This window comes from Carcharhinus amblyrhynchos, chromosome 7, assembly GCF_965287045.1.
Source record: "Carcharhinus amblyrhynchos chromosome 7, sCarAmb.v2.hapA, whole genome shotgun sequence".
Lineage (NCBI taxonomy): Eukaryota > Metazoa > Chordata > Chondrichthyes > Carcharhiniformes > Carcharhinidae > Carcharhinus > Carcharhinus amblyrhynchos.
Window position 1 is genome coordinate 25,071,899 of NC_137330.1, and position 21,274 is coordinate 25,093,172.

Sequence of the window (21,274 nt, forward strand, 5' to 3'; positions counted from 1 at the left end):
CCTGCCCCCACCTGATGTTTATACATCTGCACAAAGTAAAAGTCACTCGACAGCAAACTGGAGTAAAATTTCTGCCACTTCTTTTCCTTACACAAAGGTTCTTGGGCCAATTTTAACAGCTGCTGCCCAAGCTGAGAGGAACCAATTTGGCATAACTAAAGTGACACATCTGATCTCTGTAACTCGTCTAGTCATAGAGCAAACTCAGTCAGTGAAGAACCCTTTGCATTCTGCTTACATTTTAAATTTAAGCATGTACTGACTGCATGGAAAACATGGTATTGCAAGCAGAGACATTTATATTCCACTTCAGAAAAAGCAAGACTTTCAAATAACTTAAGAGCATCGCAGTTAAACAGGTTAACACAGCGGTAACACTTCTACCTTCATAAACAGCCTTGAATCCTTGTGCGCTGACAGCAAAATCCGTGGTGAACCAGAGAGTGAGGATTGAGCCTGTGCTGACAATTGGTGATGGAAGTTGAAAGCCAGTCACCCTGAGAAAACATGCAACATGAAGAAGGTAAACAAGAAATAATAACCAAATCGTTTGGCACTTGTGTTCAAATATCAAAACAATTGACTTTTTTTATGGATTATGTATTTTTTGTTGCACCTTCCCGATAGTTATTCTCCGAAAAGAATGAGTGTCCAGGGGAAGAGGAAGAGTGAATCTTGGCGAATTTCTCCAGTACAGCTACAATGGGCCAAATGGCCACTTCTGTAACCCTTCAACGATTCCACGTCCAATAATAACTAATACAGATCAGGAAGATTTAGTTCTGTGGATCCCAACTTCCCAGAATCCAGTATGTTACAGTTAAGTAAGCATAAATAGAAACTGAACATTTGAGAGTTGTTAACTGGATTTCTGAACATATAAAATTAAATTGAGAAAGCATCATTCATAGCATCCTTAAACACTTTACAGTCATTCAAGTACTTTTGAAATGTAGCCACTGTTGTAATAGTGGGAAAAGGTAAATAATTTGCACTTCGCAACATCCTATATCAATAAGAAAAATGACCGGATTATTTTTCACTGGTGTCATATGAGGTATAAATATTGGTCAGAGAACCGAGAGGACTCGATATCCAAAAACTGCCATGCAACGTTTTAGGTTCACCTCAGCGGGCAGATAAACAGCTCATCGTGAAGGAACAATCGATCAAGTCACCTTACTGAATCATTGTTACCGATGAGAAAGATACATTTTAAACTCCGCTGATGAACAGTGCTGAGTCAATATCAGCTTGTCACAATTCAATATTTGATTAAACCAGTTTAGAGAACTGGTTATTCGGTCAAATGATAACTTCGACACTTCAAGGCCCAATGAAGCTCTGAGTGTTGCTCGGCAACATCAGGTTCAGCCCACTTAATTCATTTCTGGTGAATCCCATAGATTCTAAATATTCTCAGGCAAAGAATTCACAGTTTTGAATTTTGGGAATGGAATGTTTAAGCGTTTCAAAATTCAGCACAAACAGTTTTACATTGTAAAATTGATTCATTTCCATTTACTTTTAACAGCTAACATTTCCTATATATCACGAATTACGGACTTAACCGTTGTATTCTAGACTTGTATTCAATCCTTCCCCTAGCAGGACGATAGACTTTTTTTTATATTCACAAGCTACCTGTAGCTGCACAGAGCAAACACAGTCAAGGAATGGCATGTGACTAAGTTGAACAAGATTGACAATTAGTACTGCCCAGTGGTCGGTCTGTACTGGTGAAAGAAATGGAGCAAAAAAACAATACAGTGACTATACAGTCAATTTCACAATATGATTCAATAGCAGTTTTTCGACTGAGCAATTAAATCATCAAGCCTTGAACAGTCAACTTTTTTTTTATCAAGGAGAGCAGCATATAAAAATAATGTAGAAAATCAATATGAAAAAATGTGCAACATTTAGCCTCATGGAAGTCAACTATTGGTTTCACATCAGCACAGCAAAGTTCAGAAAATAAAAATGTTTGTCCTGAAACTGCAATTTAAAGGACACCATTGTTACTCAGTTGAGGTCAGGTCTGCTGCTTGTGTCAGCCAATCAAGTCACTCCCATCTGCTCGAAGACTGCAAAGCAGAAGGTGATTTGTATTTTCAATCAATGTCTTCCTCCAGAGTGAATCTTCTTCCATGCTGTTGCTCAGCAGAAAATTACACTTTCCCAAGCACTTCTCAGTTGGAATGTCTGTTCAATCTCATTCATCATGACAGAATTCCATAACTCCCTACACAGGCAGATGCAGTGCAGAGTGAAACAGAAGTGGCCTGTCTGTGTCCGAATGCCAGAAATCTTCGACTCTTTCATCTGTCATGTAACTCAGCTATGTCACTACTTGCACATGAAATTCTTAACCAGATACGCACATGTACTAGGTGTTTTAATGGATTTTTTAAGGAATTTGGAACATTTTGAACTAACAGGGAAAGAGAAAAGCACACTTTTTTTCCTTTTAATTGTTGTGGTGAACCCATCTTTAGATTACTCTTCCCAGTGATAGCATGTAAAAAGCATGAGTTTCATTTTTTTCCCCTCAGTGACTGCAAAGTCTTTTAAGTCTATTTATTTGTTCTGAAGTTTCATCATTACAATACAGAACGGGTATCAAAGCATCAAATACTCAAAGCTCTCACAGAAGCTGTGAATTGGGCGTGCCTTTCATAAGAACATAAGAAATAGGAGCAGGAGTAGGCCATCTGGCCCTTCGAGCCTGCCCCGCCATTCAATAAGATCATGGCTGATCTGTCGTGGCTCAGTTCCACTTTCCCGCCCTCTCCCCATAACCCTTAATCCCCTCTCTTATCAAAAACCCATCAACCCGCTTCTTGAAAATATTTAGCGAGGCAGCCTCCACCACTTCAATGGGTAGAGAATTCCAGAGATTCACCACCCTTTGAGTGAAGAAGTTCCTCCTCAACTCCGTTCTAAAACGCCCCCCCTTTATCTTGAGGCTGTGCCCCCTAGTCCTACTGTCTTTTTTCAGTGGGAAGAGTCTCTCCACCTCTATCCTATCCATCCCATTCATCATCTTATACGTCTCAATGAGATCTCCCCTCATTCTTCTAAACTCCGAGTACAAGCCTAGTTTATTCAGCCTCTCCTCATAGTTCAACCCCCTCAACTCCGGTATCAGCCTAGTAAACCTCCTCTGCACTCCCTCCAAGGCCAAAATATCTTTGCGCAGGTGCGGCGCCCAAAACTGCACACAGTACTCCAGCTGCGGCCTCACCAATGCCCTATACAGCTGCAGCAAGACCTCCCTACTTTTATATTCAATCCCCCTCGCTATGAAGGCCAGCATCCCATTCGCCTTCCTGACCACCTGCTGCACCTGCAAGCTGGGTTTTTGCGACTCATGCACATTTCCTTGTCCATTCTGCTTATTGACGCATCATGGGAATAATCACTGTCTTACACCATGTGTTCTTGTGGTCAAAAGATCCATCTTTGTGGGGTGGGAAGATGGAGGTGGGGGGAGGGGGGGGTGCAGTTTAAAAACATCTGAAAATTATGAAGACGGTTACCAACAACGAAGCGGTTTTATCGATGATGTGTTTTGATACTGGCTTTTACTTTATCTGCAATTATTTCAAGACCTAAGCAGAGATCTTGTCGCACAGAACAACATCCTAACATCTGGGCTAAAAGTTACAGTTTCAAGTCAAGTTTTGTCAAGGGGAGATCAAGTCTGACCAACTGGATTCAATTTTTCAAACAGGTGACCAGAAGCATAGGTGAGAACAGTGCACTTGATGTGGTCTGCTTCGATTTCAGCAAAGCCTTTGGTAAGGTCCCACATGGGAGACTGACAGCAAAGTTAAGATCCGCTGGAACTCAAGGAAATGTGGCAAACTACATCCAAGCTTGGCAGAGTGGCAGGAAGCAGAGGTCGAAGGGTGCTCTTCTGAGCAGAAGACAGTGTCGAGTGGGGTCCCGCATAGTTCAATGTGAGGGAGGCTGGTGGCTAAATTTCAAACTCATGGAATTGAAGGCAAATTACTGACCTGCTTCGGGCGTTGCTTATTGACAGGAGACAGGGGAGCAATAATGAACAGATACTCTAATTGATAGGATACGATGAGCGATGTCCCTCAATGATCTGTGTGGAGGCCTTGAATGCTCATGGTATTCAATTATGACTTAGATGATGGAATAGAAAACCACATTTCCAAATGTTCTGATGACACAGTTAAACAGCGTTGTAAGCAATGATGCTGGAAACACAAAATTATGAAGTGATATTAACATTGCTAATTGAGAAAACTACAACAAATATATTTCAATGTGAAGATGTAACAGGTAGTTTCATAGGAACCTCGGGTGCAGTAGGTCGACAATTGGCCCATCGAGTCTGCACCGACTCCTCACCTAACTAATCCGCCTAACTGCCACATCCTGGCACACTAAAGGGCAATTTAGCGTTGCCAATCCACCAAATTTGCACGTTTGGACTGAGAGAAAAAACCGAGCACCCAAATGAAATACACGCAGACACGGGGAAAGAATGCAAACTCCATACAGACACTGACCCAAGGCAGGAATTGAATGCAACTGCTTTGAGGTAGCAGTGCTAACCACTGTGCCACCATTCCAAAATGGGAAAACGATGGAAATGATGAAGGCTCATTGAGACGTGGAGGTGCAGATGCATTGATCACTCAAAGGTCACAAACAGGTACAGAAAAAGAATCAAAAAAGCCAATGAAATGTGAGTCTTTCCATCTAATTTGATTTACTATCACATGTATTTAGTGAGAAGTATTGTTTGTCGCGCACTATACAGACAAAAGATACTGTTCACAGAGAAGGAAATGAGAGAGTGCAGAATGGAGTGTTATAGTCATAGCTAGGGTGTAGAGACAGATTAACTTAATGCAAGGCAAGTCCATTCAAGAATCTGACAGCAGCAGGGAAAAAGCTATTCTTGAATCGGTTGGTGCGTGACCTCAGACTTTTGTATCTTTTTCCCGAAGAATGGAGGTGGAAGAGAGAATGTCCGGGGTGCATGGGGTCTTTAGTTATGCTGGTTGCTTTGCCGAGGCAGCAGGAAATGTAGACAGAGTCAATGGATAGGAGGCTGGTTTGAGTGATGGATTGGGCTACATTCATGACATTCTGTAGTTCCTTGCAGTCTTGGGCAGAGCAGGAGCCATATCAAGCTCCTGATGTAACCAGAAAGAATGCTTTCTATGGTGCATCTGTAAATGTTGGAGAGAATCATAGCTGACATGCCAAATGTCCTTATATATCCTTATTCGTTATGTCCAGGGGAATGAAATGCATCTACAGCAACACAATGCTCTGCTTCAACCACACCTCAAGTACTGTTCACAGTTCTGGGTCTCAGACCTGAGGAAGAATAGATTTACCTCAGAGGGGGTGCAGAGTAGATTTACCAGAATGATATTTGAATCCAAGGATAAAATCTGATAAGAGACTACACAACGTAGGATGACAGCTCCCAAAATTTGAAAGTTAAGATATTAAGAGAAACAGATTAGGTAAAGAGAGGGAAACTATTTTCGTGGTTTGGGTAGTTGAGGGAGAAAGGGCATTGTCTAAAAGTTAGAGTAAGAAGTCACACAACACCAGGTTAAAGTCGAACAGGTTTATTTGGTAGCACAAGCTTTCAGAGTGTCACTTTTTCTTGAGGTGAGTGAGGAGTTGCGTTTGCTAACAGGGTACATATAATCACAAATTCAATTTACAAGATAATGGTTGGAATGCGAGTCTTTACAGATAATCAAGTCTTCAAGGTACAGACAGTGTGAGTGGAGAGAGGGTTAAGCACAGGTTAAAGAGGTGTGTATTGTCTCCCGCCAGGACAATTAAGTGAGATTTTGTAAGCCCATTAGAAAATTAATGGTTATTAAAAAATTAGAGCCAGACCTTTCAGGAATGAAATTGGGGAAACTCGTCACAAGTAGATATTCAAAAGCTTCTTCTACACACCAAATTAATTCTTGAATTTAAATCTGAGGTTTACAAATTTTTTTTTTCAGTGAGGGTAAAATGGGGTATGATTCCATTGAATAGTAAGGGAAAAGGCTCGAGGGACTTCTTTAAAATATATTTTCTACCATCAGATGTGGGTATGACTGGCAATGCCAGTCTTTGTTGCCTATCCCTAATTTCCTTTTGAGGGCAATTAAGAGTCAACCACACTATTGTGGATCTGGGATAACATGTGGGCCAGAGCAGGTAAGGATGCCAGAATTGTTTCCCTAAAAGAAAGTTGGTGAACCAGGTTTTTTTTTACAACCATCTATAATGGCTTTATGGTTTCTATTAATAAGACAAGCTTAGATCTCAATTTTCTTTTCTGTTCATTTATTGATTTTAAATTCTACCAGCTGCTGTGATAGGATTTGAACCATGTCTCCAGAGTCCAAGCCTCTGGGCTAATTGTCCAATGGCACTGGCACTGTATCACTGTCATCCCGGAGATAGTGCCGGTTCCTATGTTCCACTGTCAGTGGTGAACAATGACATAAGGTCAACCCAGATTTCTTGAACATATTTCGGTTCATACTGAAAATAAATGCAGCAGAGACACAATTTGACAATGAAACTAAATCTACATTTCACCACCGCTATTATTTGCTTTGCCTTTAACTATTTTGAGAATCTTATTGGCAGTTTGTACATAACACTCTGGATCAAGTCAGATATTTCTCCCACCACCTCTACAACTTAAAAAAGAGCACACTCAGTACAATTTAATAAAACCACCAAGTTGATCAGATTTAAAGAGCACACTGGTTCATTGAAAGTGCTGGAATCACCTACAATAGCACCCTGAGTTACAAATTCAGAGAAAAAAGTATCTGGACGAAAATGCGGCAATGTGACCAATACTAGCACTTTTACTCCTGGCGGCCAGTATGTTCGAGAAGTTCCTGCTGGTGGAATCTTCCAATCCGGCTAACAGTGAACCCCTTCCGCAGGTTTACAGGAGGCAGGGAAAATCCTGCCCAGACTGTCTCAAATGCAAAGAATTACTGTGAAGTGCAGTTCCTGTTGTTATGTAGCATTATGCTTCATTACAATATATGCTTTGCATGCAGCAGGAATTTAGAAACAGCAGAAAGCTGAATAACCAATTAATCTATGACTGACCCACGTGCCCAAAGATCAGTGAGTTGAGAATCGGCACATGAAGACCAAAGACAGAAATTTGCAGCCCTCAGCTGATGTTGCCCTCGAATCAAGAGACAGCCGATGACAATCACTGTGATATTTTGACCATGATGTAGCTAACTCTCAACTCACCCTGGAATCTTTAAACAGTACCCCAAAATCTTTGACATCAATCTGAAGCATTAGAAGGTGCATCTGGGCTGGATAATGCCTGACTTGAATTATGGCATCTCCAACACTTCAAAACTCACTTGGTACTGAAGTATCAGTAACTGTTCTATACCCACCCTATTTAGATTCGGGTAAGGCAGGATTAATGGAGTAAGAATAATGTGATTTAAGCACAAGTTAAATCACTCTGCAATAGTTTCCACAGACATGCTGGATGGTAGGGCACAGCTCAGGTTCATTTTGGTTTTCCATCCTGATAGTGGGGGAGCGAGCAAAGAGTGGGAAATGATCATTTAGCCACAAGAAAGGAAAATCAGTTGTTTTCCATCTTCCAGGTATGTTAACAGAGACCAAGAAGGCTGAAGTTTTCCATTCTACCCTTGCCCTAAGAATGGGTACCATGGGAATCTTATAAGAGACTTGATCTCGTTTTTGATAAGCAAAATAACTCAACAAAATACTTACTTGATTCTACTTAGAAAACGAGGCAGTAATATACAGATTTAAATCCTATGAGCCCATCTATTCTATAAACTTAAAGTAGCTTGTGCTCAGACCAAGAAGAATTAGTAGGCCAGCACTAGAGTGTTACTTTGCAATTAATTTGGTGATTGCTAATACTCACGCCAGGCCATTTCAGCCAATATACAATCATTTATGAACTTCAGGATTACAACATAACAAATGTAATATTGTGCTAGATTTTGCATCAATATTTACAGTACATTATCTATTGACACGTTTTATATGTTGTCGTTAAATAATATTACTCCTGTGGCACTAATTTGTTGCATGTTTTTAGCAAGCAAAATGTTTTCTCAACTGAGGCAACAGCCAGAATAGAGGATTTAATTTCCAATGTAGTGACTTGCTGTCATTCCACGTTTATTCTTTATCAGCAATGGCATTCCTGTTGCCAGGGCAAACGTTGCCATTTCAACTGGATCATTCTGGCAGATGATGCCAGATTTGAGCCAAGTGAATAAAGGTCCCGTCCATAATGTCCAAACATGGATCTGAGTACATTGGCCAAACAGCAGATCTTGTGGTGGCCCATAGAGATGTTTGCTGAAAATTTTCTGCTCAACCCCATTAAGAATAGTGTGGTTGGAGGATCAACACAGGAATATATGGTGAAAGCCGTTCATCAAGAAACAATGCACTATGGTGCTGAGATTTCATGTAATATTGGTATAACTTGTTTCATTCATGTTCATCATGAGACTCTATAGCCCCACGCCATGCATGAAGGATAATGCTAAGCAATCAGGCAATTGATCCACATTTCCATCCTTAACTAAAGCATCCGAATGGTAAAAACAAAACTGGGAGGTGTTTCAAATCTTGAACAGCCAAATGTTTCAGATGGATAATTCAACTCTGTTTCCTTTCAAAGCCCCCAGGATCAACAGTCGACTCGACATTTCCTCCACTTCACTGATGAAGCATCGGACACAGAAACGGTCATACGTCCTGAGAGGAGCTAGCTTCGGTACTGAAGGCCTACCCTGGCCACTGTAACAAAGATCACCTACCATGGTCATGCCACTTAGGTCTACTCGACAATGTTTCTGGGTACATTTTATTCACCAACAGTAAGAACCCAGGCAATGATCACTGTATTAGTCTCCTAATCATCAGTTAAATGCAGGGAAGTAATTAATGTTGTCAACAAAAACTGCTCGCTCACCAAATATTTACTTGCTGATCCTTAGATTGGGCACAACTGGAGATCTTGTCAGAGTTTTGATTCAGCTCTGAAGACCAGGAACTGAATAGCAAGAAAAGTTGACCTCACCATCAAGACAGCCTTTCAACGTTTGGCATCGGGGGAACTGAGATAACCTGAAATCAATGGACAAATCTCCAGACTGGGGTCATTTCCGATGCACAGGAATATCATCAGAGACTAACAATCAGCGCTCCAAGGCAGCCTCCTTGGATTCACTTGGCAAAGAGTTTTCCATCCAACCCTTCCCTATCTGACGGGCAACATGACAGCTCAGTGACTATCACTGTTTGCTGTGCAGATACGTGGAGTTGGGCCAGTGTCTGCAGGAGTTTGCACATTCTCCCCGTGATTGCGTGGGTTTTCTCCGTGTGCTCCGGTTTCCTCCCACACTCCAAAAACGTGCTCTTAGGCTGATTGGTGTAACAAGTTGTCCCTAAATTAGTCTTCCCTCAATCTTCCCCAATAGGCGTAGACAAAGGTCATGGGTAGAGGAGGGCACTCAATATTAAAATGGCGGCGTGGGCTCGTTGGGCCGAAGGGCCTGTTTCCCGTGCTGTGTTGTTCTTTGAAGGCTGTAGGGGATGTTCACTGATGATTTTATAGTGGTCAGCACCACTTATAACTTGGGCTGGCTAACGCATGTTCGTGCCACAGAAATACCACATCATCTCTGTTCCCAACAAAAAATTCTCAGGACCTCCTGCTTAAAATCAAATAGAACTATTGCAGTTGAAGGAGGCAGCTCACCGCCATCTTCGGAGAGACAACTAAGGACAGGTGTCAAATAAAGTGGGCATCGGGCTGTGCCAAGGGGTCCACTCTGCGGTTGGGCTGAATGACAGAGGGAGGGAGGCCAGTGACTGAGGGCCTGGCTGTTGGGGTGGTGTTGGGGCTGCGGAGGGGAGCGCTCAGCACTGTGCTGTTGGCGTCTCCAGCGGGAATGGGCCTGCCTCCTAATTTTTGGAATGATTTACGCGAGTGACGCTGCAGTTCACAGAACGTGGGAGGTTCATTTTCAAACTCCAGTTCAAAAAGCCAGCGGGATTTACTCCAGTTTTTGTGCGATTTTGATATTTAAAATTCTTTTGGGAGAATCACCCCCCCAAGCCAATTCAAGTCACTCAGCATCCTGACTCAGATGTACACCTGCTGTTCTGTCATTTTTGATGCATTAAAATCAATTAAACATCAACATGAGAGCACAATCACTACAAGGACTGCAAGATTTAACACCACCACTTTCTCTGAGAAATGAGGCAACATATGGAGCCTTGACAACATGCTCCAAATCCTGAGATCAAATATAGAAAAAGGCACTAGAAAGAAGCAGCTCTAAGCAATCGCCTTGTAGAAAAGTATCAATTTTCTTTTTGGTCTGTTGGAGTCAATGTGGGGGTCTGCCAGAGGCGCATGTTCATCAGAACCTCTGTCCTAATGGAATGTCTCCAACCTCACTGAATGCATCTGGGAAATTCATTCCTGTGGAAAGCAAACAGATAGGCAATTGCTGTTGAAAGTAGAGATGCTACCATCTCCCCAATGGCAAGAACTCTGAAGGTGGGAACCTTACAATGAGGAATTGCAGAACCTTTTTGAATTGCCCTCACCGCAGGCATACTTCACTCAAAACATGGCCTTCTCTCGTTTCTTCAGAAGAAACTCTTCAAAATGCAGCTAATGATAATACAACAAAACTTACTCCAACTTATAAAGCAAAGAAAGGGTTCAATAAAGAAACATCATTACTCCAAACTTGGGGCCTCACCCCAGGCCACTCCAAGCTCCCCACAGTTCTACATAGTTCCTTATTATAGTGAACCAGCTGGTCAACTGACGATTAGATCACTCTGTAATGGTTTACTAGTTAACTGACCCTTCCATCTTGTTCCCATTGGTCACATTACATCCAATACAGCATTGTCACCGTTTACATTCTAATATCAATTGCATCATTTGAGTTTTCTTTCTAAAGATGCTTCACATGCAATGAACCATTTGCCTCCCTTCCTGCAGAAACATACAACACCGCCAATCAAAAGATTTGAGAGCCCATCTTAGCTTTCATTGAGAGTTGAGGGAATTGGAACAATTTCACTCGCCGTCACCCAGATGAACGGATGGACCTTTCAGACTGTTGGCTGACTGCATTGCAGGAAGAGGAAGAGCTGCTCACATCGTCATGTTATCCAGCTTATTCTGACCACATCGGTCATAGTGATAGGAGGTCATGAAAAAATTTACAGTCTGCACTGTGTAGCTCTCTCACCTGAAGAATGGAATGAGCAAAGCTAAACAAATATTCAGCTGCTTTTCAAGGGCACTTGAGTGCGAATTATAACAAATTATTATAACCTCGCACAGATCATCAGAGGTTTCACTGGTAATAGTGTACAATTTGAACATGATTGCATTAGAGAGATTTCAGAACACTTAGAAAAATGCTTCCAATAATTAGTACTCCAGAATTTGTAAAAAGAATTCATTTGTTTTTATTGGAGGAAAAAATCAAAAATAGATATGGTTCAAATCTTTAAAACACCAATGTAGTTACATCGATAGAAGAAGGATTTTTAAGTGATGCCAAGGCTGCATGCCTACAGGACAGAGGATCAAATTGAATGTGTCTGTGCAAGAAGCGATTAGAAGATTATTTTCCACCAATATCATTGTGGTTTTGAGAAACATGCTTTCAACAATGTTGTTGTTCCAGTTAACTCTTCCAAAAATTAATTAGAGGTTGGAAGCAGACCCAGAGATTACTGCTGGTGAATGCTTGACAAGTTCATGTTCCATTCCACTATCTGTAGTCAAGGCAATACACTGAAGTACATTCCCTAAATAGAGGCAGAGTGTGATAAATGCTTGTCTGCTCATATCACCAAAAGTACTTGGAATTGCAAATAAAGGTATTTTGGGTTAAAAAGCATTTCTTATCCAGTTATTTTTAAGCTCCTTTGGAAAGAGAAAAAACTCAAAATTATAATTAACTTGCAAACTTACAAACAAAAAACTCCAAGTGTCATGAATTTAAGACTTTTTTTGGGCAAGTTTGGTGACACAATCCTATGACACTACCATTCTTTTGGACAGAAGTGCGATTCTCACCAGTTAACTGGGTGAGGTTGGGGGGAGGGGAGGAGGGGGCTTGGTGCAGAGCCCAAATTCGCTGATGAAACAGCACAATAGATCGCACTGTTGCTTCATAACACCAGGGACATGGGTTCAATTCCCAGTTTGGGTCACTGTCTGTGCAGATTCTGCACATTTTCCCAGTATCTGTGTGAGTTTCCTCCATGTGTTCTGGTTTCCTACTGCAGTCCAAAAATGTGTTGGTTAGATGCATTGGCCGTGCTAAATTCCCCCTCCGTGTACCCGAACTGGAGACAGAACGTGGCAACTGGAGGATTTTCACACTAACTTCATTTAAGTGTTAATTTAAACTTATTTGTGACACTGATAAATAAACTTTAACTTAGCAGCAGACTGCTCGGGGTACCGTTGTATAGGTGCCCCGATCTCCAACTGAACTGGGAGACCTCAAGCTACATTAGCACCATCTATCTGGTAGCTTATTCAATTTCTGTTTGTAGGATCTCATTGTGCACCAATTGGCTGCCATACCTGTCCAACATTATAATACTGACTACATTTTAATGGCTTAAAGCGTGTTGAGACGTCGTGAGGTAAATAAAGGCAGAAAATAAATGCAAGAAGTAGCAAACTGCACATGTGGCCAGCGTAGGTACAGGTAAATGAGAAATCCACTGTACTACAGCTGCCAACTCCTGCTGCACAATCTTAAATACTGCCTGGGAGCCTGTTCACTTGTCTGCCCGTCAAACCTCATCGCTTCCACCTCCCTCTCTGCTTCCTGCATAAAGATAAAATTCAACAGCCAAGCCATCTGAAAACATTCCCAAGAGCCAACCATCTCACCTCAAATCCCCAGATTATTTCAAAATTATCCCTCTTGTAATAAAAAATGAATGGACCAATTCAAAGCATGCTTCTCAGGAAGGATCCCAGTGGACAGGTATTAGATTAGTGTACCATAAATAACATATTCACATCCACACAGAGAACCTTCATAATCGTTAAGTAATGAATGTTGTAATAAGTAATGTCTTTCAGACAACATTGTCTGTCTGTTAATGATTCACTTGTCAGTGCAATTCTCATCCACGTTTCGTGTGATAAATGCCCTGATGATTAACGTAATGGACCAACAACCTGGATTTATTAATTAGTGTCAGTTTTGGACTATTGTTTTTACAGAGTGAAAGGTTGAAAATAGTTACCTTAAGCATTGTGTTCTATATTTTAGAAATTCTCCAAGAGGTTGCTTTTCTGTAGATTCTTATGGCGCACCGTACTCTCCCAGTGAGGAACTGAATAATTGATTATGAGACAAGTGTCACTAACGGAACTGTTCGTAAATTCATATTTTTGTATAATGAAGGTAAGAGTTCCCACCCTCCTACTGCTATTTTACCCACATGGGGAGAAGCATCCACCACGTGGGGAGATTGCCAATTACGTCAACATGGCCTCCCAAATGGTTCCCCGGGGAATTCTTTTTTTTATTCCTGGCAGTTAACATCCCCGACATTACCATCACCATTCCTGGTTATGTCCTGTCTCACCAGCTGGATTGGCTCAGCAAAGGTGGCGGCACAATGGTATACAGTAGAATGGAGTTGCCTGGTAGTCCTGAACATCCACTCTGGATCCCATGAAATCTCAGGGGCACCAAGTCAAATGTGGGCAAGGAGACCTCCTGCTGATGACCACATACCCTCCCCTCAGCTGATGAATCAGTGCTCCTCCATGTTGAGCACAACTCTACATTTGAACACAACTTGGAGGAAGCACAGAGAATGCAGAACGTACTCTGGGTGGGGGATTTCAAACCAAGAGTGGCTTGGCAGTGCCACCACAGACAGAGCTCGCCAACTCCTTAAGGACATAACTGCCAGACTGAGAATGCGGCAGGTGGTGAGGGGACCAGAAGAGGGAAAAACATACTTAACCTCATCCTCACAGGTGCTTCCTGCCACAAATGCATTTGCCCATGACATTATCAGTAGGAGTGACCACTGCAAAGTCCTCATGGAGACTAAAGTCCCATTTCTACATTGAGGATAACCTTCATTGTGTTGTGTGGCACTACCACCATGCTAACTGGGATAGAATTTGAACAGATCTAGCAACTCAAAACTGGGCATTCATTCAGGACGTTAAAAAAAAAGAAATCAGTGTGGGACACCAGAAAGTATATTCATTCAATATATCCACCCATTACAGAGGATAGTGGGTGGATGCACACAGAGGTGCCACGGCTTAGCATATGGTGGTATGAGGGACCATTATGAGTGGTATGGGTGGCCGCAATGTATGGAGCAAGGATAAGGGGCATGTGTGGGGTGAGTGAGGGCTTTCTAATTTTATTGTAACTGAGAACAAGTCCCACAGCACTGAGGTAGGCCTTCTCAACAGCCCACCTCCATGCCTGACAGACCCTGTGGTAGTCCTTAAACTTTTTCCCAAACAACGAACCTGACTGTAGCTCACACCTATCATCCCTGCTCCCCTCCCCACGGCTAACCAACTAAAGTCCTGTTTTTGTAGCTTGTTCCTTCTGGGGCTGGCGGCTAAGCCGAAAATTCTTTCAAAGTCCCACTAACTACCTCGAGAATGAAAATTCAGCCCAATAATTTTGAACAAGATGAACACTTGGCAATGTGTGAATTAGTTAAGAAAAGCCAGCGTGCTTTGTAAAAAACAAACAATTGGTGGAATATTTTGGTCCCATTTGCTGCCAAAGCTGATGGACTTTGAACTGGCTTTCTGCATCCACTGAGTCAGCCCCAGAAAATCCCAGATACCAGCTTGTTGATAAAGTTAATGAAGGATGTTTGATGATGCAGATGATATAGCTGATGTGGTGGACATATTCTTCCATCAAGCATTTTGATCAAGTGCCACGTAATAGGCTTGCCGGCAAACATAGAACATAGAACACTACAGCACAAACAGGCCCTTCGGCCCACAAGTTGCGCCAATCATATCCATACCTACCAGGCCATAGCACTATCTGTAACTCCCAATCCCGTTAAATCCCATGTACTCATCCAGAAGTCTTTTAAAAGACCCCAGCAAGTTCACCTCTACCACCATCGATGGCAGTCATTTCCACTCACTCACCACCCTCTGAGTGAAAAACTTACCCCTAACATCTCCTCTGTACTTGCACCCCAGCACCTTTCACCTGTGTCCTCTCATCGCGACCATTTCAGCCCTGGGAAATAGCCTCTGAGAATCCACCCTATCTATTCCTCTCAACATTTTATAAACCTCCATCAGGTCGCCTCTCAACCTTCGTCTCTCCAGGGAGAAGAGACCTAGCTCCCTCAACCTAAGGCATGCCTCCCAATCCAGGCAACAGCCTTGTAAATCTCCTCTGCACCCTCTCAATAGCTTCCGCATCCTTCCTGTAGTGAGGCGACCAGAACTGCGCACAATACTCCAAGTGGGGAAGTCGAAGCTTATGAACTAAGAGGGAGAGTGATCACATTGACACAAAGCTGGTAAGGTGACAGGAGAGAGAGGAATGATAACCATTTGTTTCCCAGGAAGTTAGACGCTGTGTTCTCAGGAGTCAGTAGTAGGAACACTGTTTGTCTTGATATACGTTAATGACCTAGAATTGGGGACAGAAAGCAATTTCAAAATTTGCAGATGACACAAAACTTTTTTAAATTGGTTAATGGGATGTGGGCATTGCTGGTCAGCAGTTATTGCCTCTAACTATTTGCCCCCAAAGACTGAGTTGCTGACTTGACCATTTCAGAGAGCAATTCAGAGTCAACCAAACTGCTTTGGATCTGGAATCACATGTCGGCCAGACCAGGTAAGGGCAACAGATTTCCTTCCCTAAACGGAATGAGCGAACCAGGTAGGTTTTTATGACAACTGACAATGGTTTCATGGTCATTCTGATGTGGAGATGCTGGCATTGGACTGGGGTAGGCACAATAAGAAGCCTCAACCCCAGGTTTAAGTCCAACAGATTTATTTGGAATCATGAACTTTTGGAGCACTTCACAGTGCTTCAAAAGCTTGTGATTCCAAATAAACCTGTTGGACTGAAACCTGGTGTTGAGAGGCTTCATGGTCATCATTAGGCTATTAATTCCAGACTTTTTTAAAAAATTCATATTTCACTAACTGCCATGTTCACCTTAGTGATGGAAAGGGATAGGCATGAACCTCGGGTCAGTAGATTTAGCTGGGGGAAGGGTAATTATGAGGCCATTAGGAGAGAATTAGGAAGCATTGGTTGGACTAGGAGATTACAGGGACTAGGAACGTCTGAAATGTGGAGTTTTTTCAAGGAGCAGCTACTGCGGGTCTGTGATAGGTATGTCCCTGTCAGGCAAGGAGGAATTGGTAGGGCTAGGGAACCGTGGTGCACAAAAAAAGTTGATTTGTTGGTTAGGATGAAGAAGGAGGCTTATGTTCGGATGAGGCTTGAGGGCTCGGGTAGTGCAGTAGAAAGCTTTAGATTGGCTAGGAGGGAGTTGAAGAGGGAGTTAAGAAGGGCTAGAAGAGGGCATGAGATGACTTTGGCTGATAGGATTAAGGAGAATCCTAAGGCGTTCTATAGGTATGTCAAGAACAGAAGGTTGGTTAGGGCAAGATTAGGGCCAGTTACAGACAGTAGGGGGAAGTTGTGTGTGGAACCGGAAGAGATTGGAGAGGCATTGAACCATTATTTCTCTTCGGTGTTCACGCAGGACGATATGAATGTAGCTGAGGAGGTCACTGGGGTGAAGGGGTGTAAAATAGAAAGTATTGTAGTTGATACAGAGGATGTGTTGGATATTCTAGATGGGTTGAAAATAGATAAGTCCCCTGGTCCAGACGGGATTTACCCTAGGATTCTATGGGAGGCAAGAGAGGTGATTGCAGAGCCACTGGCTCTGATCTTCAGGTCGTCGTTGGTCTCTGGTATAGTACCGGAAGATTGGAGGACAGCGAATGTTGTCCCATTGTTTAAGAAGGGGAGCAGAGACTTCCCTGGGAATTATAGACCAGTGAGTCTTACTTCTGTAGTGGGCAAGGTTTTAGAAAGAATTATTAGGGATAGGATTTATAGTTATTTGGAGAGTAATGAATTGATTAGAGATAGTCAGCATGGTTTTGTAGCGGGAAGGTCGTGCCGTACTAACCTTATTGAGTTCTTTGAGAAGGTGACCAAAGAGGTGGATAGGGGTAAGGCAGTAGATGTGGTATATATGGATTTTAGTAAGGCGTTTGATAAGGTTCACCATGGTATGCTTCTGCAGAAAATGCAGATGTATGGGATTGGTGGTAATTTAGGTACTTGGATCAGGAATTGGTTAGCGGATAGGAGACAGAGGGTGGTGGTTGATGGTAATTATTCATCATGGAGTTCGGTTATGAGTGGTGTGCCTCAGGGATCTGTTTTGGGGCCACTGCTGTTTGTAATCTTTATTAATGATCTGGATGAGGGTATAGTTGGGTGGATTAGTAAGTTTGCTGTTGACACCAAAGTCGGAGGTGTGGTAGATTGTGAGGAAGGGTGTCGAAGTTTGCAGGGTGACTTGGACAGGTTGCAGAGCTGGGCCGCGAGGTGGCGGATGGAGTTTAATGCGGAGAAGTGTGAGGTAATCCATTTCGGTAGGAATAACAGATGTGTTGAGTATAGGGCTAACGGGAGGACTTTGAATAGAGTGGAGGAGCAGAGGGATCTAGGTGTATGTGTACATAGATCCCTGAAAGTTGGGAATCAAGTAGATAAGGTTGTTAAGAAGGCGTACGGTGTCTTGGCGTTTATTGGTAGGGGGATTGAATTTAGGAGTCGCAGCGTCATGTTGCAACTGTACACAACTCTGGTGCGGCCGCACTTGGAGTACTGTGTGCAGTTCTGGTCCCCACATTACAGGAAGGATGTGGAGGCTTTGGAGAGGGTGCAGAGGAGGTTTACCAGGATGTTGCCTGGTATGCAGGGGAGGTCCTATGAGGAGAGGCTGAGGGATTTGGGGTTGTTTTCACTGGAAAGAAGGCGGCTAAGAGGGGATCTTATAGAAACATATAAGATGATTAGAGGTTTAGATAGGGTGGATGGTGATAGCCTGTTTCCTCGGATGGAGAAATCTAGCACGAGGGGGCATGGCTTTAAATTAAGGGGGGGTAGTTATAGGACGGATGTCAGGGGCAGGTTCTTTACCCAGAGGGTGGTGAGGGATTGGAATGCCCTGCCTGCTGCAGTTGTAAATGCGCCTAGTTTGGGGGCGTTTAAGAGATTGGTGGATAGGTTTATGGACGAAAAGGGATTGGTTTAGATTAGTGGGTCAATGTATTTTTTTTTAAAAACAAGACTGGTCGGCGCAACATTGTGGGCCGAAGGGCCTGTTCCGCGCTGTAGTGTTCTATGTTCTATGTTCTATGGTGGTATTCAAGCTCAGGTCCCCAGAGAATTACCCTCGGTGTCTGGATTATTAATCCAGTGACTACACCAGTCACTCCATAGCACGACACCACCGCCTCCTCTGACACAAAATCTTTATCATTGATCTGATTTCAGCCTCAAATACTTTCTGTAAAAGATGACATACTAAATTTTTGGGCGATACCAAGGTTGTGATTTCGAGCATCACCTGAAGCAAATATTATACTGCAGTTACACAGGTGGCACATTGGTTAGCACTGCTGTCTCTCAGCGCCAGGGACCCCGGTTCGATTCCTGGCTTGGGAGACTGTCTGTGCAGCGTTTGCATGTTCTCCTTGTGACGCGTGGGTTTCCTCCCACAGTCCAAAGATGTGCAGATTATTGGACTGGCCATACTAAATTGCCCCGTAGTGTCAGGGGGTTTAGTTGGGGTAAATGGGGATAAAGCCTGGGTGGAATTGTGGTCAGTGCAAACTCGATGGGCCAAATAGCCTTTTTTGCGCTGTAGGGATTCTTGATTTCTGGAAAATGTTAATATGACGACATATGGGGAGGTTAGCAACAGATCTCAAGACAGACTGTTTGAACATGTGGCACATCAAGTTTCATGCAAGGAAATATGAAGTGATACATTTTGGTAGAAAGAGCGAGGAGTGGCAATATAAAATCAAAGGTGCATCTCTGAAAATTGAGCAGTATCTCAGACAACACGTGCACAAATTTTGAAGTTGGCAAGGAAGATGGAGAAAGTACTTATAAGCATTGAGTACAAAAGCAAGGATGTGAGGATAAACATGGATGAAACATGGTTTCTGTCAATTCTCAGCAGCACACTTTCAGAAGGCATTAAAGATGCAGAAAAGATTTACGAGCATGGCTCCAGTTATGAGGGCCTTCAGTTCTGTGGACGAGAACCTGGGGCTGTTCTCTTTAAGGAGGGGCAAAAGTTGAGAAGAGGTTTGACAGCGCAGTTCAAAGTCAGTAGGGGTTTAGACAGAGTAGAAAGTGAGAAACTGTTCGGACCGGCAGAGGGTTCAAGAATCAATACCGATATCACCGATATCAGGCGAAAAGAACCAATAGCAACATGGTGAAAATAGCCTTTTTTTTAAGCAGTGAATTGTTCTGGTCTGCAATACACTGCCTCAGAGTGTGGTGGCCAGACTTTCTAAAAGGAATTGAGTAAGCAGCTGAAGAGGAAAACAACAGCAGGACAATTGGATCAGAGCACGTGAATCGGATTAATGGGTCTGCTCTGCAGAAAGCGAACATGAACATGACAGTAGACTATTTCAGTTTTGTTACCATTGTATATTTCCAAAACTACTGTTCAAGAACCTAGCTTACCCTGGAAAATTCATTTGATAATGGCACCATCTCATTCTTTTTCCCATTATGATAAAAGATTCCTGAGGTTTTCAATACAATTTTTTATAAATCTGTTCATAAACAATCACTTGTTATGCTATAACTTAAGTATTGCTGAAAAAAGACATCTCGTCAAAACTTTCTGTCTTGCATTCATCAAGACAATTATAATAACACCAACGTCAGTGGAAACTGAACTTTAATTCTTGAGAAGAGAGTGCTGATTAGTTGGCAAGTGAACTCTGATTGGCAGAGGTGGTGCCATGGGAAATGTACTAATTAATGGTGACTGACATTTAACTGCCAAGCGTTGTTTTAAAATTTAAGCCAGACAACTCGAGTCTAACTGGTTAAGAAATTTCCCTGAGTAATGAACCAGTGAATGGCTGTCACATATTTTGCTCAGCTGAAACAGGTACAATGTATGTACCTGTTATTTCTGTCTGCAAAGAACAGGGCCCTGTGTATTAATGTATTTAACTTTCAGTAAATGCAAATGTGTCACACTGTGAGCCAGACTAACAAGCTTAAATTGGTTGTCAGCATAATTGTGAGCACGCTAGCGTTTGTTTGGCAATTGCTGTCTGAGCACGGAATCACGTCTAATGTTGGACACAGTTTTACAAGCACATGCTTGTTGTGTACAATCTGTATCTTGCCCATTGTGGACATTCTGTTTGATGTAAAACATTCACCTTTGGTATCAATGGCCTACATACTTAACATCATGCAGGCACTGAAATTCATATACCACAGTGTTCATTTGTGTGATAGGCAGAACATCTTGATGGCAGCATCCCATTTGTGGTGAAGACTTGTTCTGTTGCGACTGCATGTTGGCAACATTAAACAACTAGCTTTACCTGTTCTTAAACTTTTGAGATATCTTGCCCTGCCCGGGTAATTTGAGGTAGACTGGGCAAAATGCCCAGGTTCACAAGTGAGTCTTAGGTCCATGAGCTTATGTAAGACACAATGTGAAATGATTTGATCAGGATAGATATAATCCCACAGGATGCCTTTGATGCACCCTATTTTCAGCATCAAGCTTGCATGGCAAGCAAACGGTTTGAACCTTATTTATGAGGTTGCCAAAAGGCCAATCTTATACCGTGTGGAACTTTAAGAATCCCAATGTATATTGGCCAGTGAAAGTAGTCTTTTGGTAGATCCTGGTAGAGAACCATCTGGCAGATTTCTCAACTAGGTCATGAAGTTTATTTCATTGCACCATATCAAAGATATATTTTAGTGCAGGATGGAGCCCATTTTTTTTATTTATCAGTGTCACAAGTAGGCTTGAAGTTATTGTGAAAATCCCCTAGTCGCCACACTCCGCACCTGTTCAGATACACTGAGGGAGAATGTAG

General features: G+C 42.5%; 1 protein-coding gene across 1 annotated transcript in view; it reads right to left on the reverse strand.

Moving 5' to 3' along the window:
• The window catches only part of LOC145345358 (CUB and sushi domain-containing protein 1-like), a 1,850,124-nt gene that overhangs the window by 1,569,703 nt on the left and 259,147 nt on the right, over window positions 1-21,274 (reverse strand). Inside the window, exon 2 of the mRNA XM_080193174.1 lies at window positions 385-497. Coding sequence (XP_080049300.1) covers window positions 385-497 — 113 coding nt within the window. The remainder of the gene's footprint in view (window positions 1-384; window positions 498-21,274) is intronic.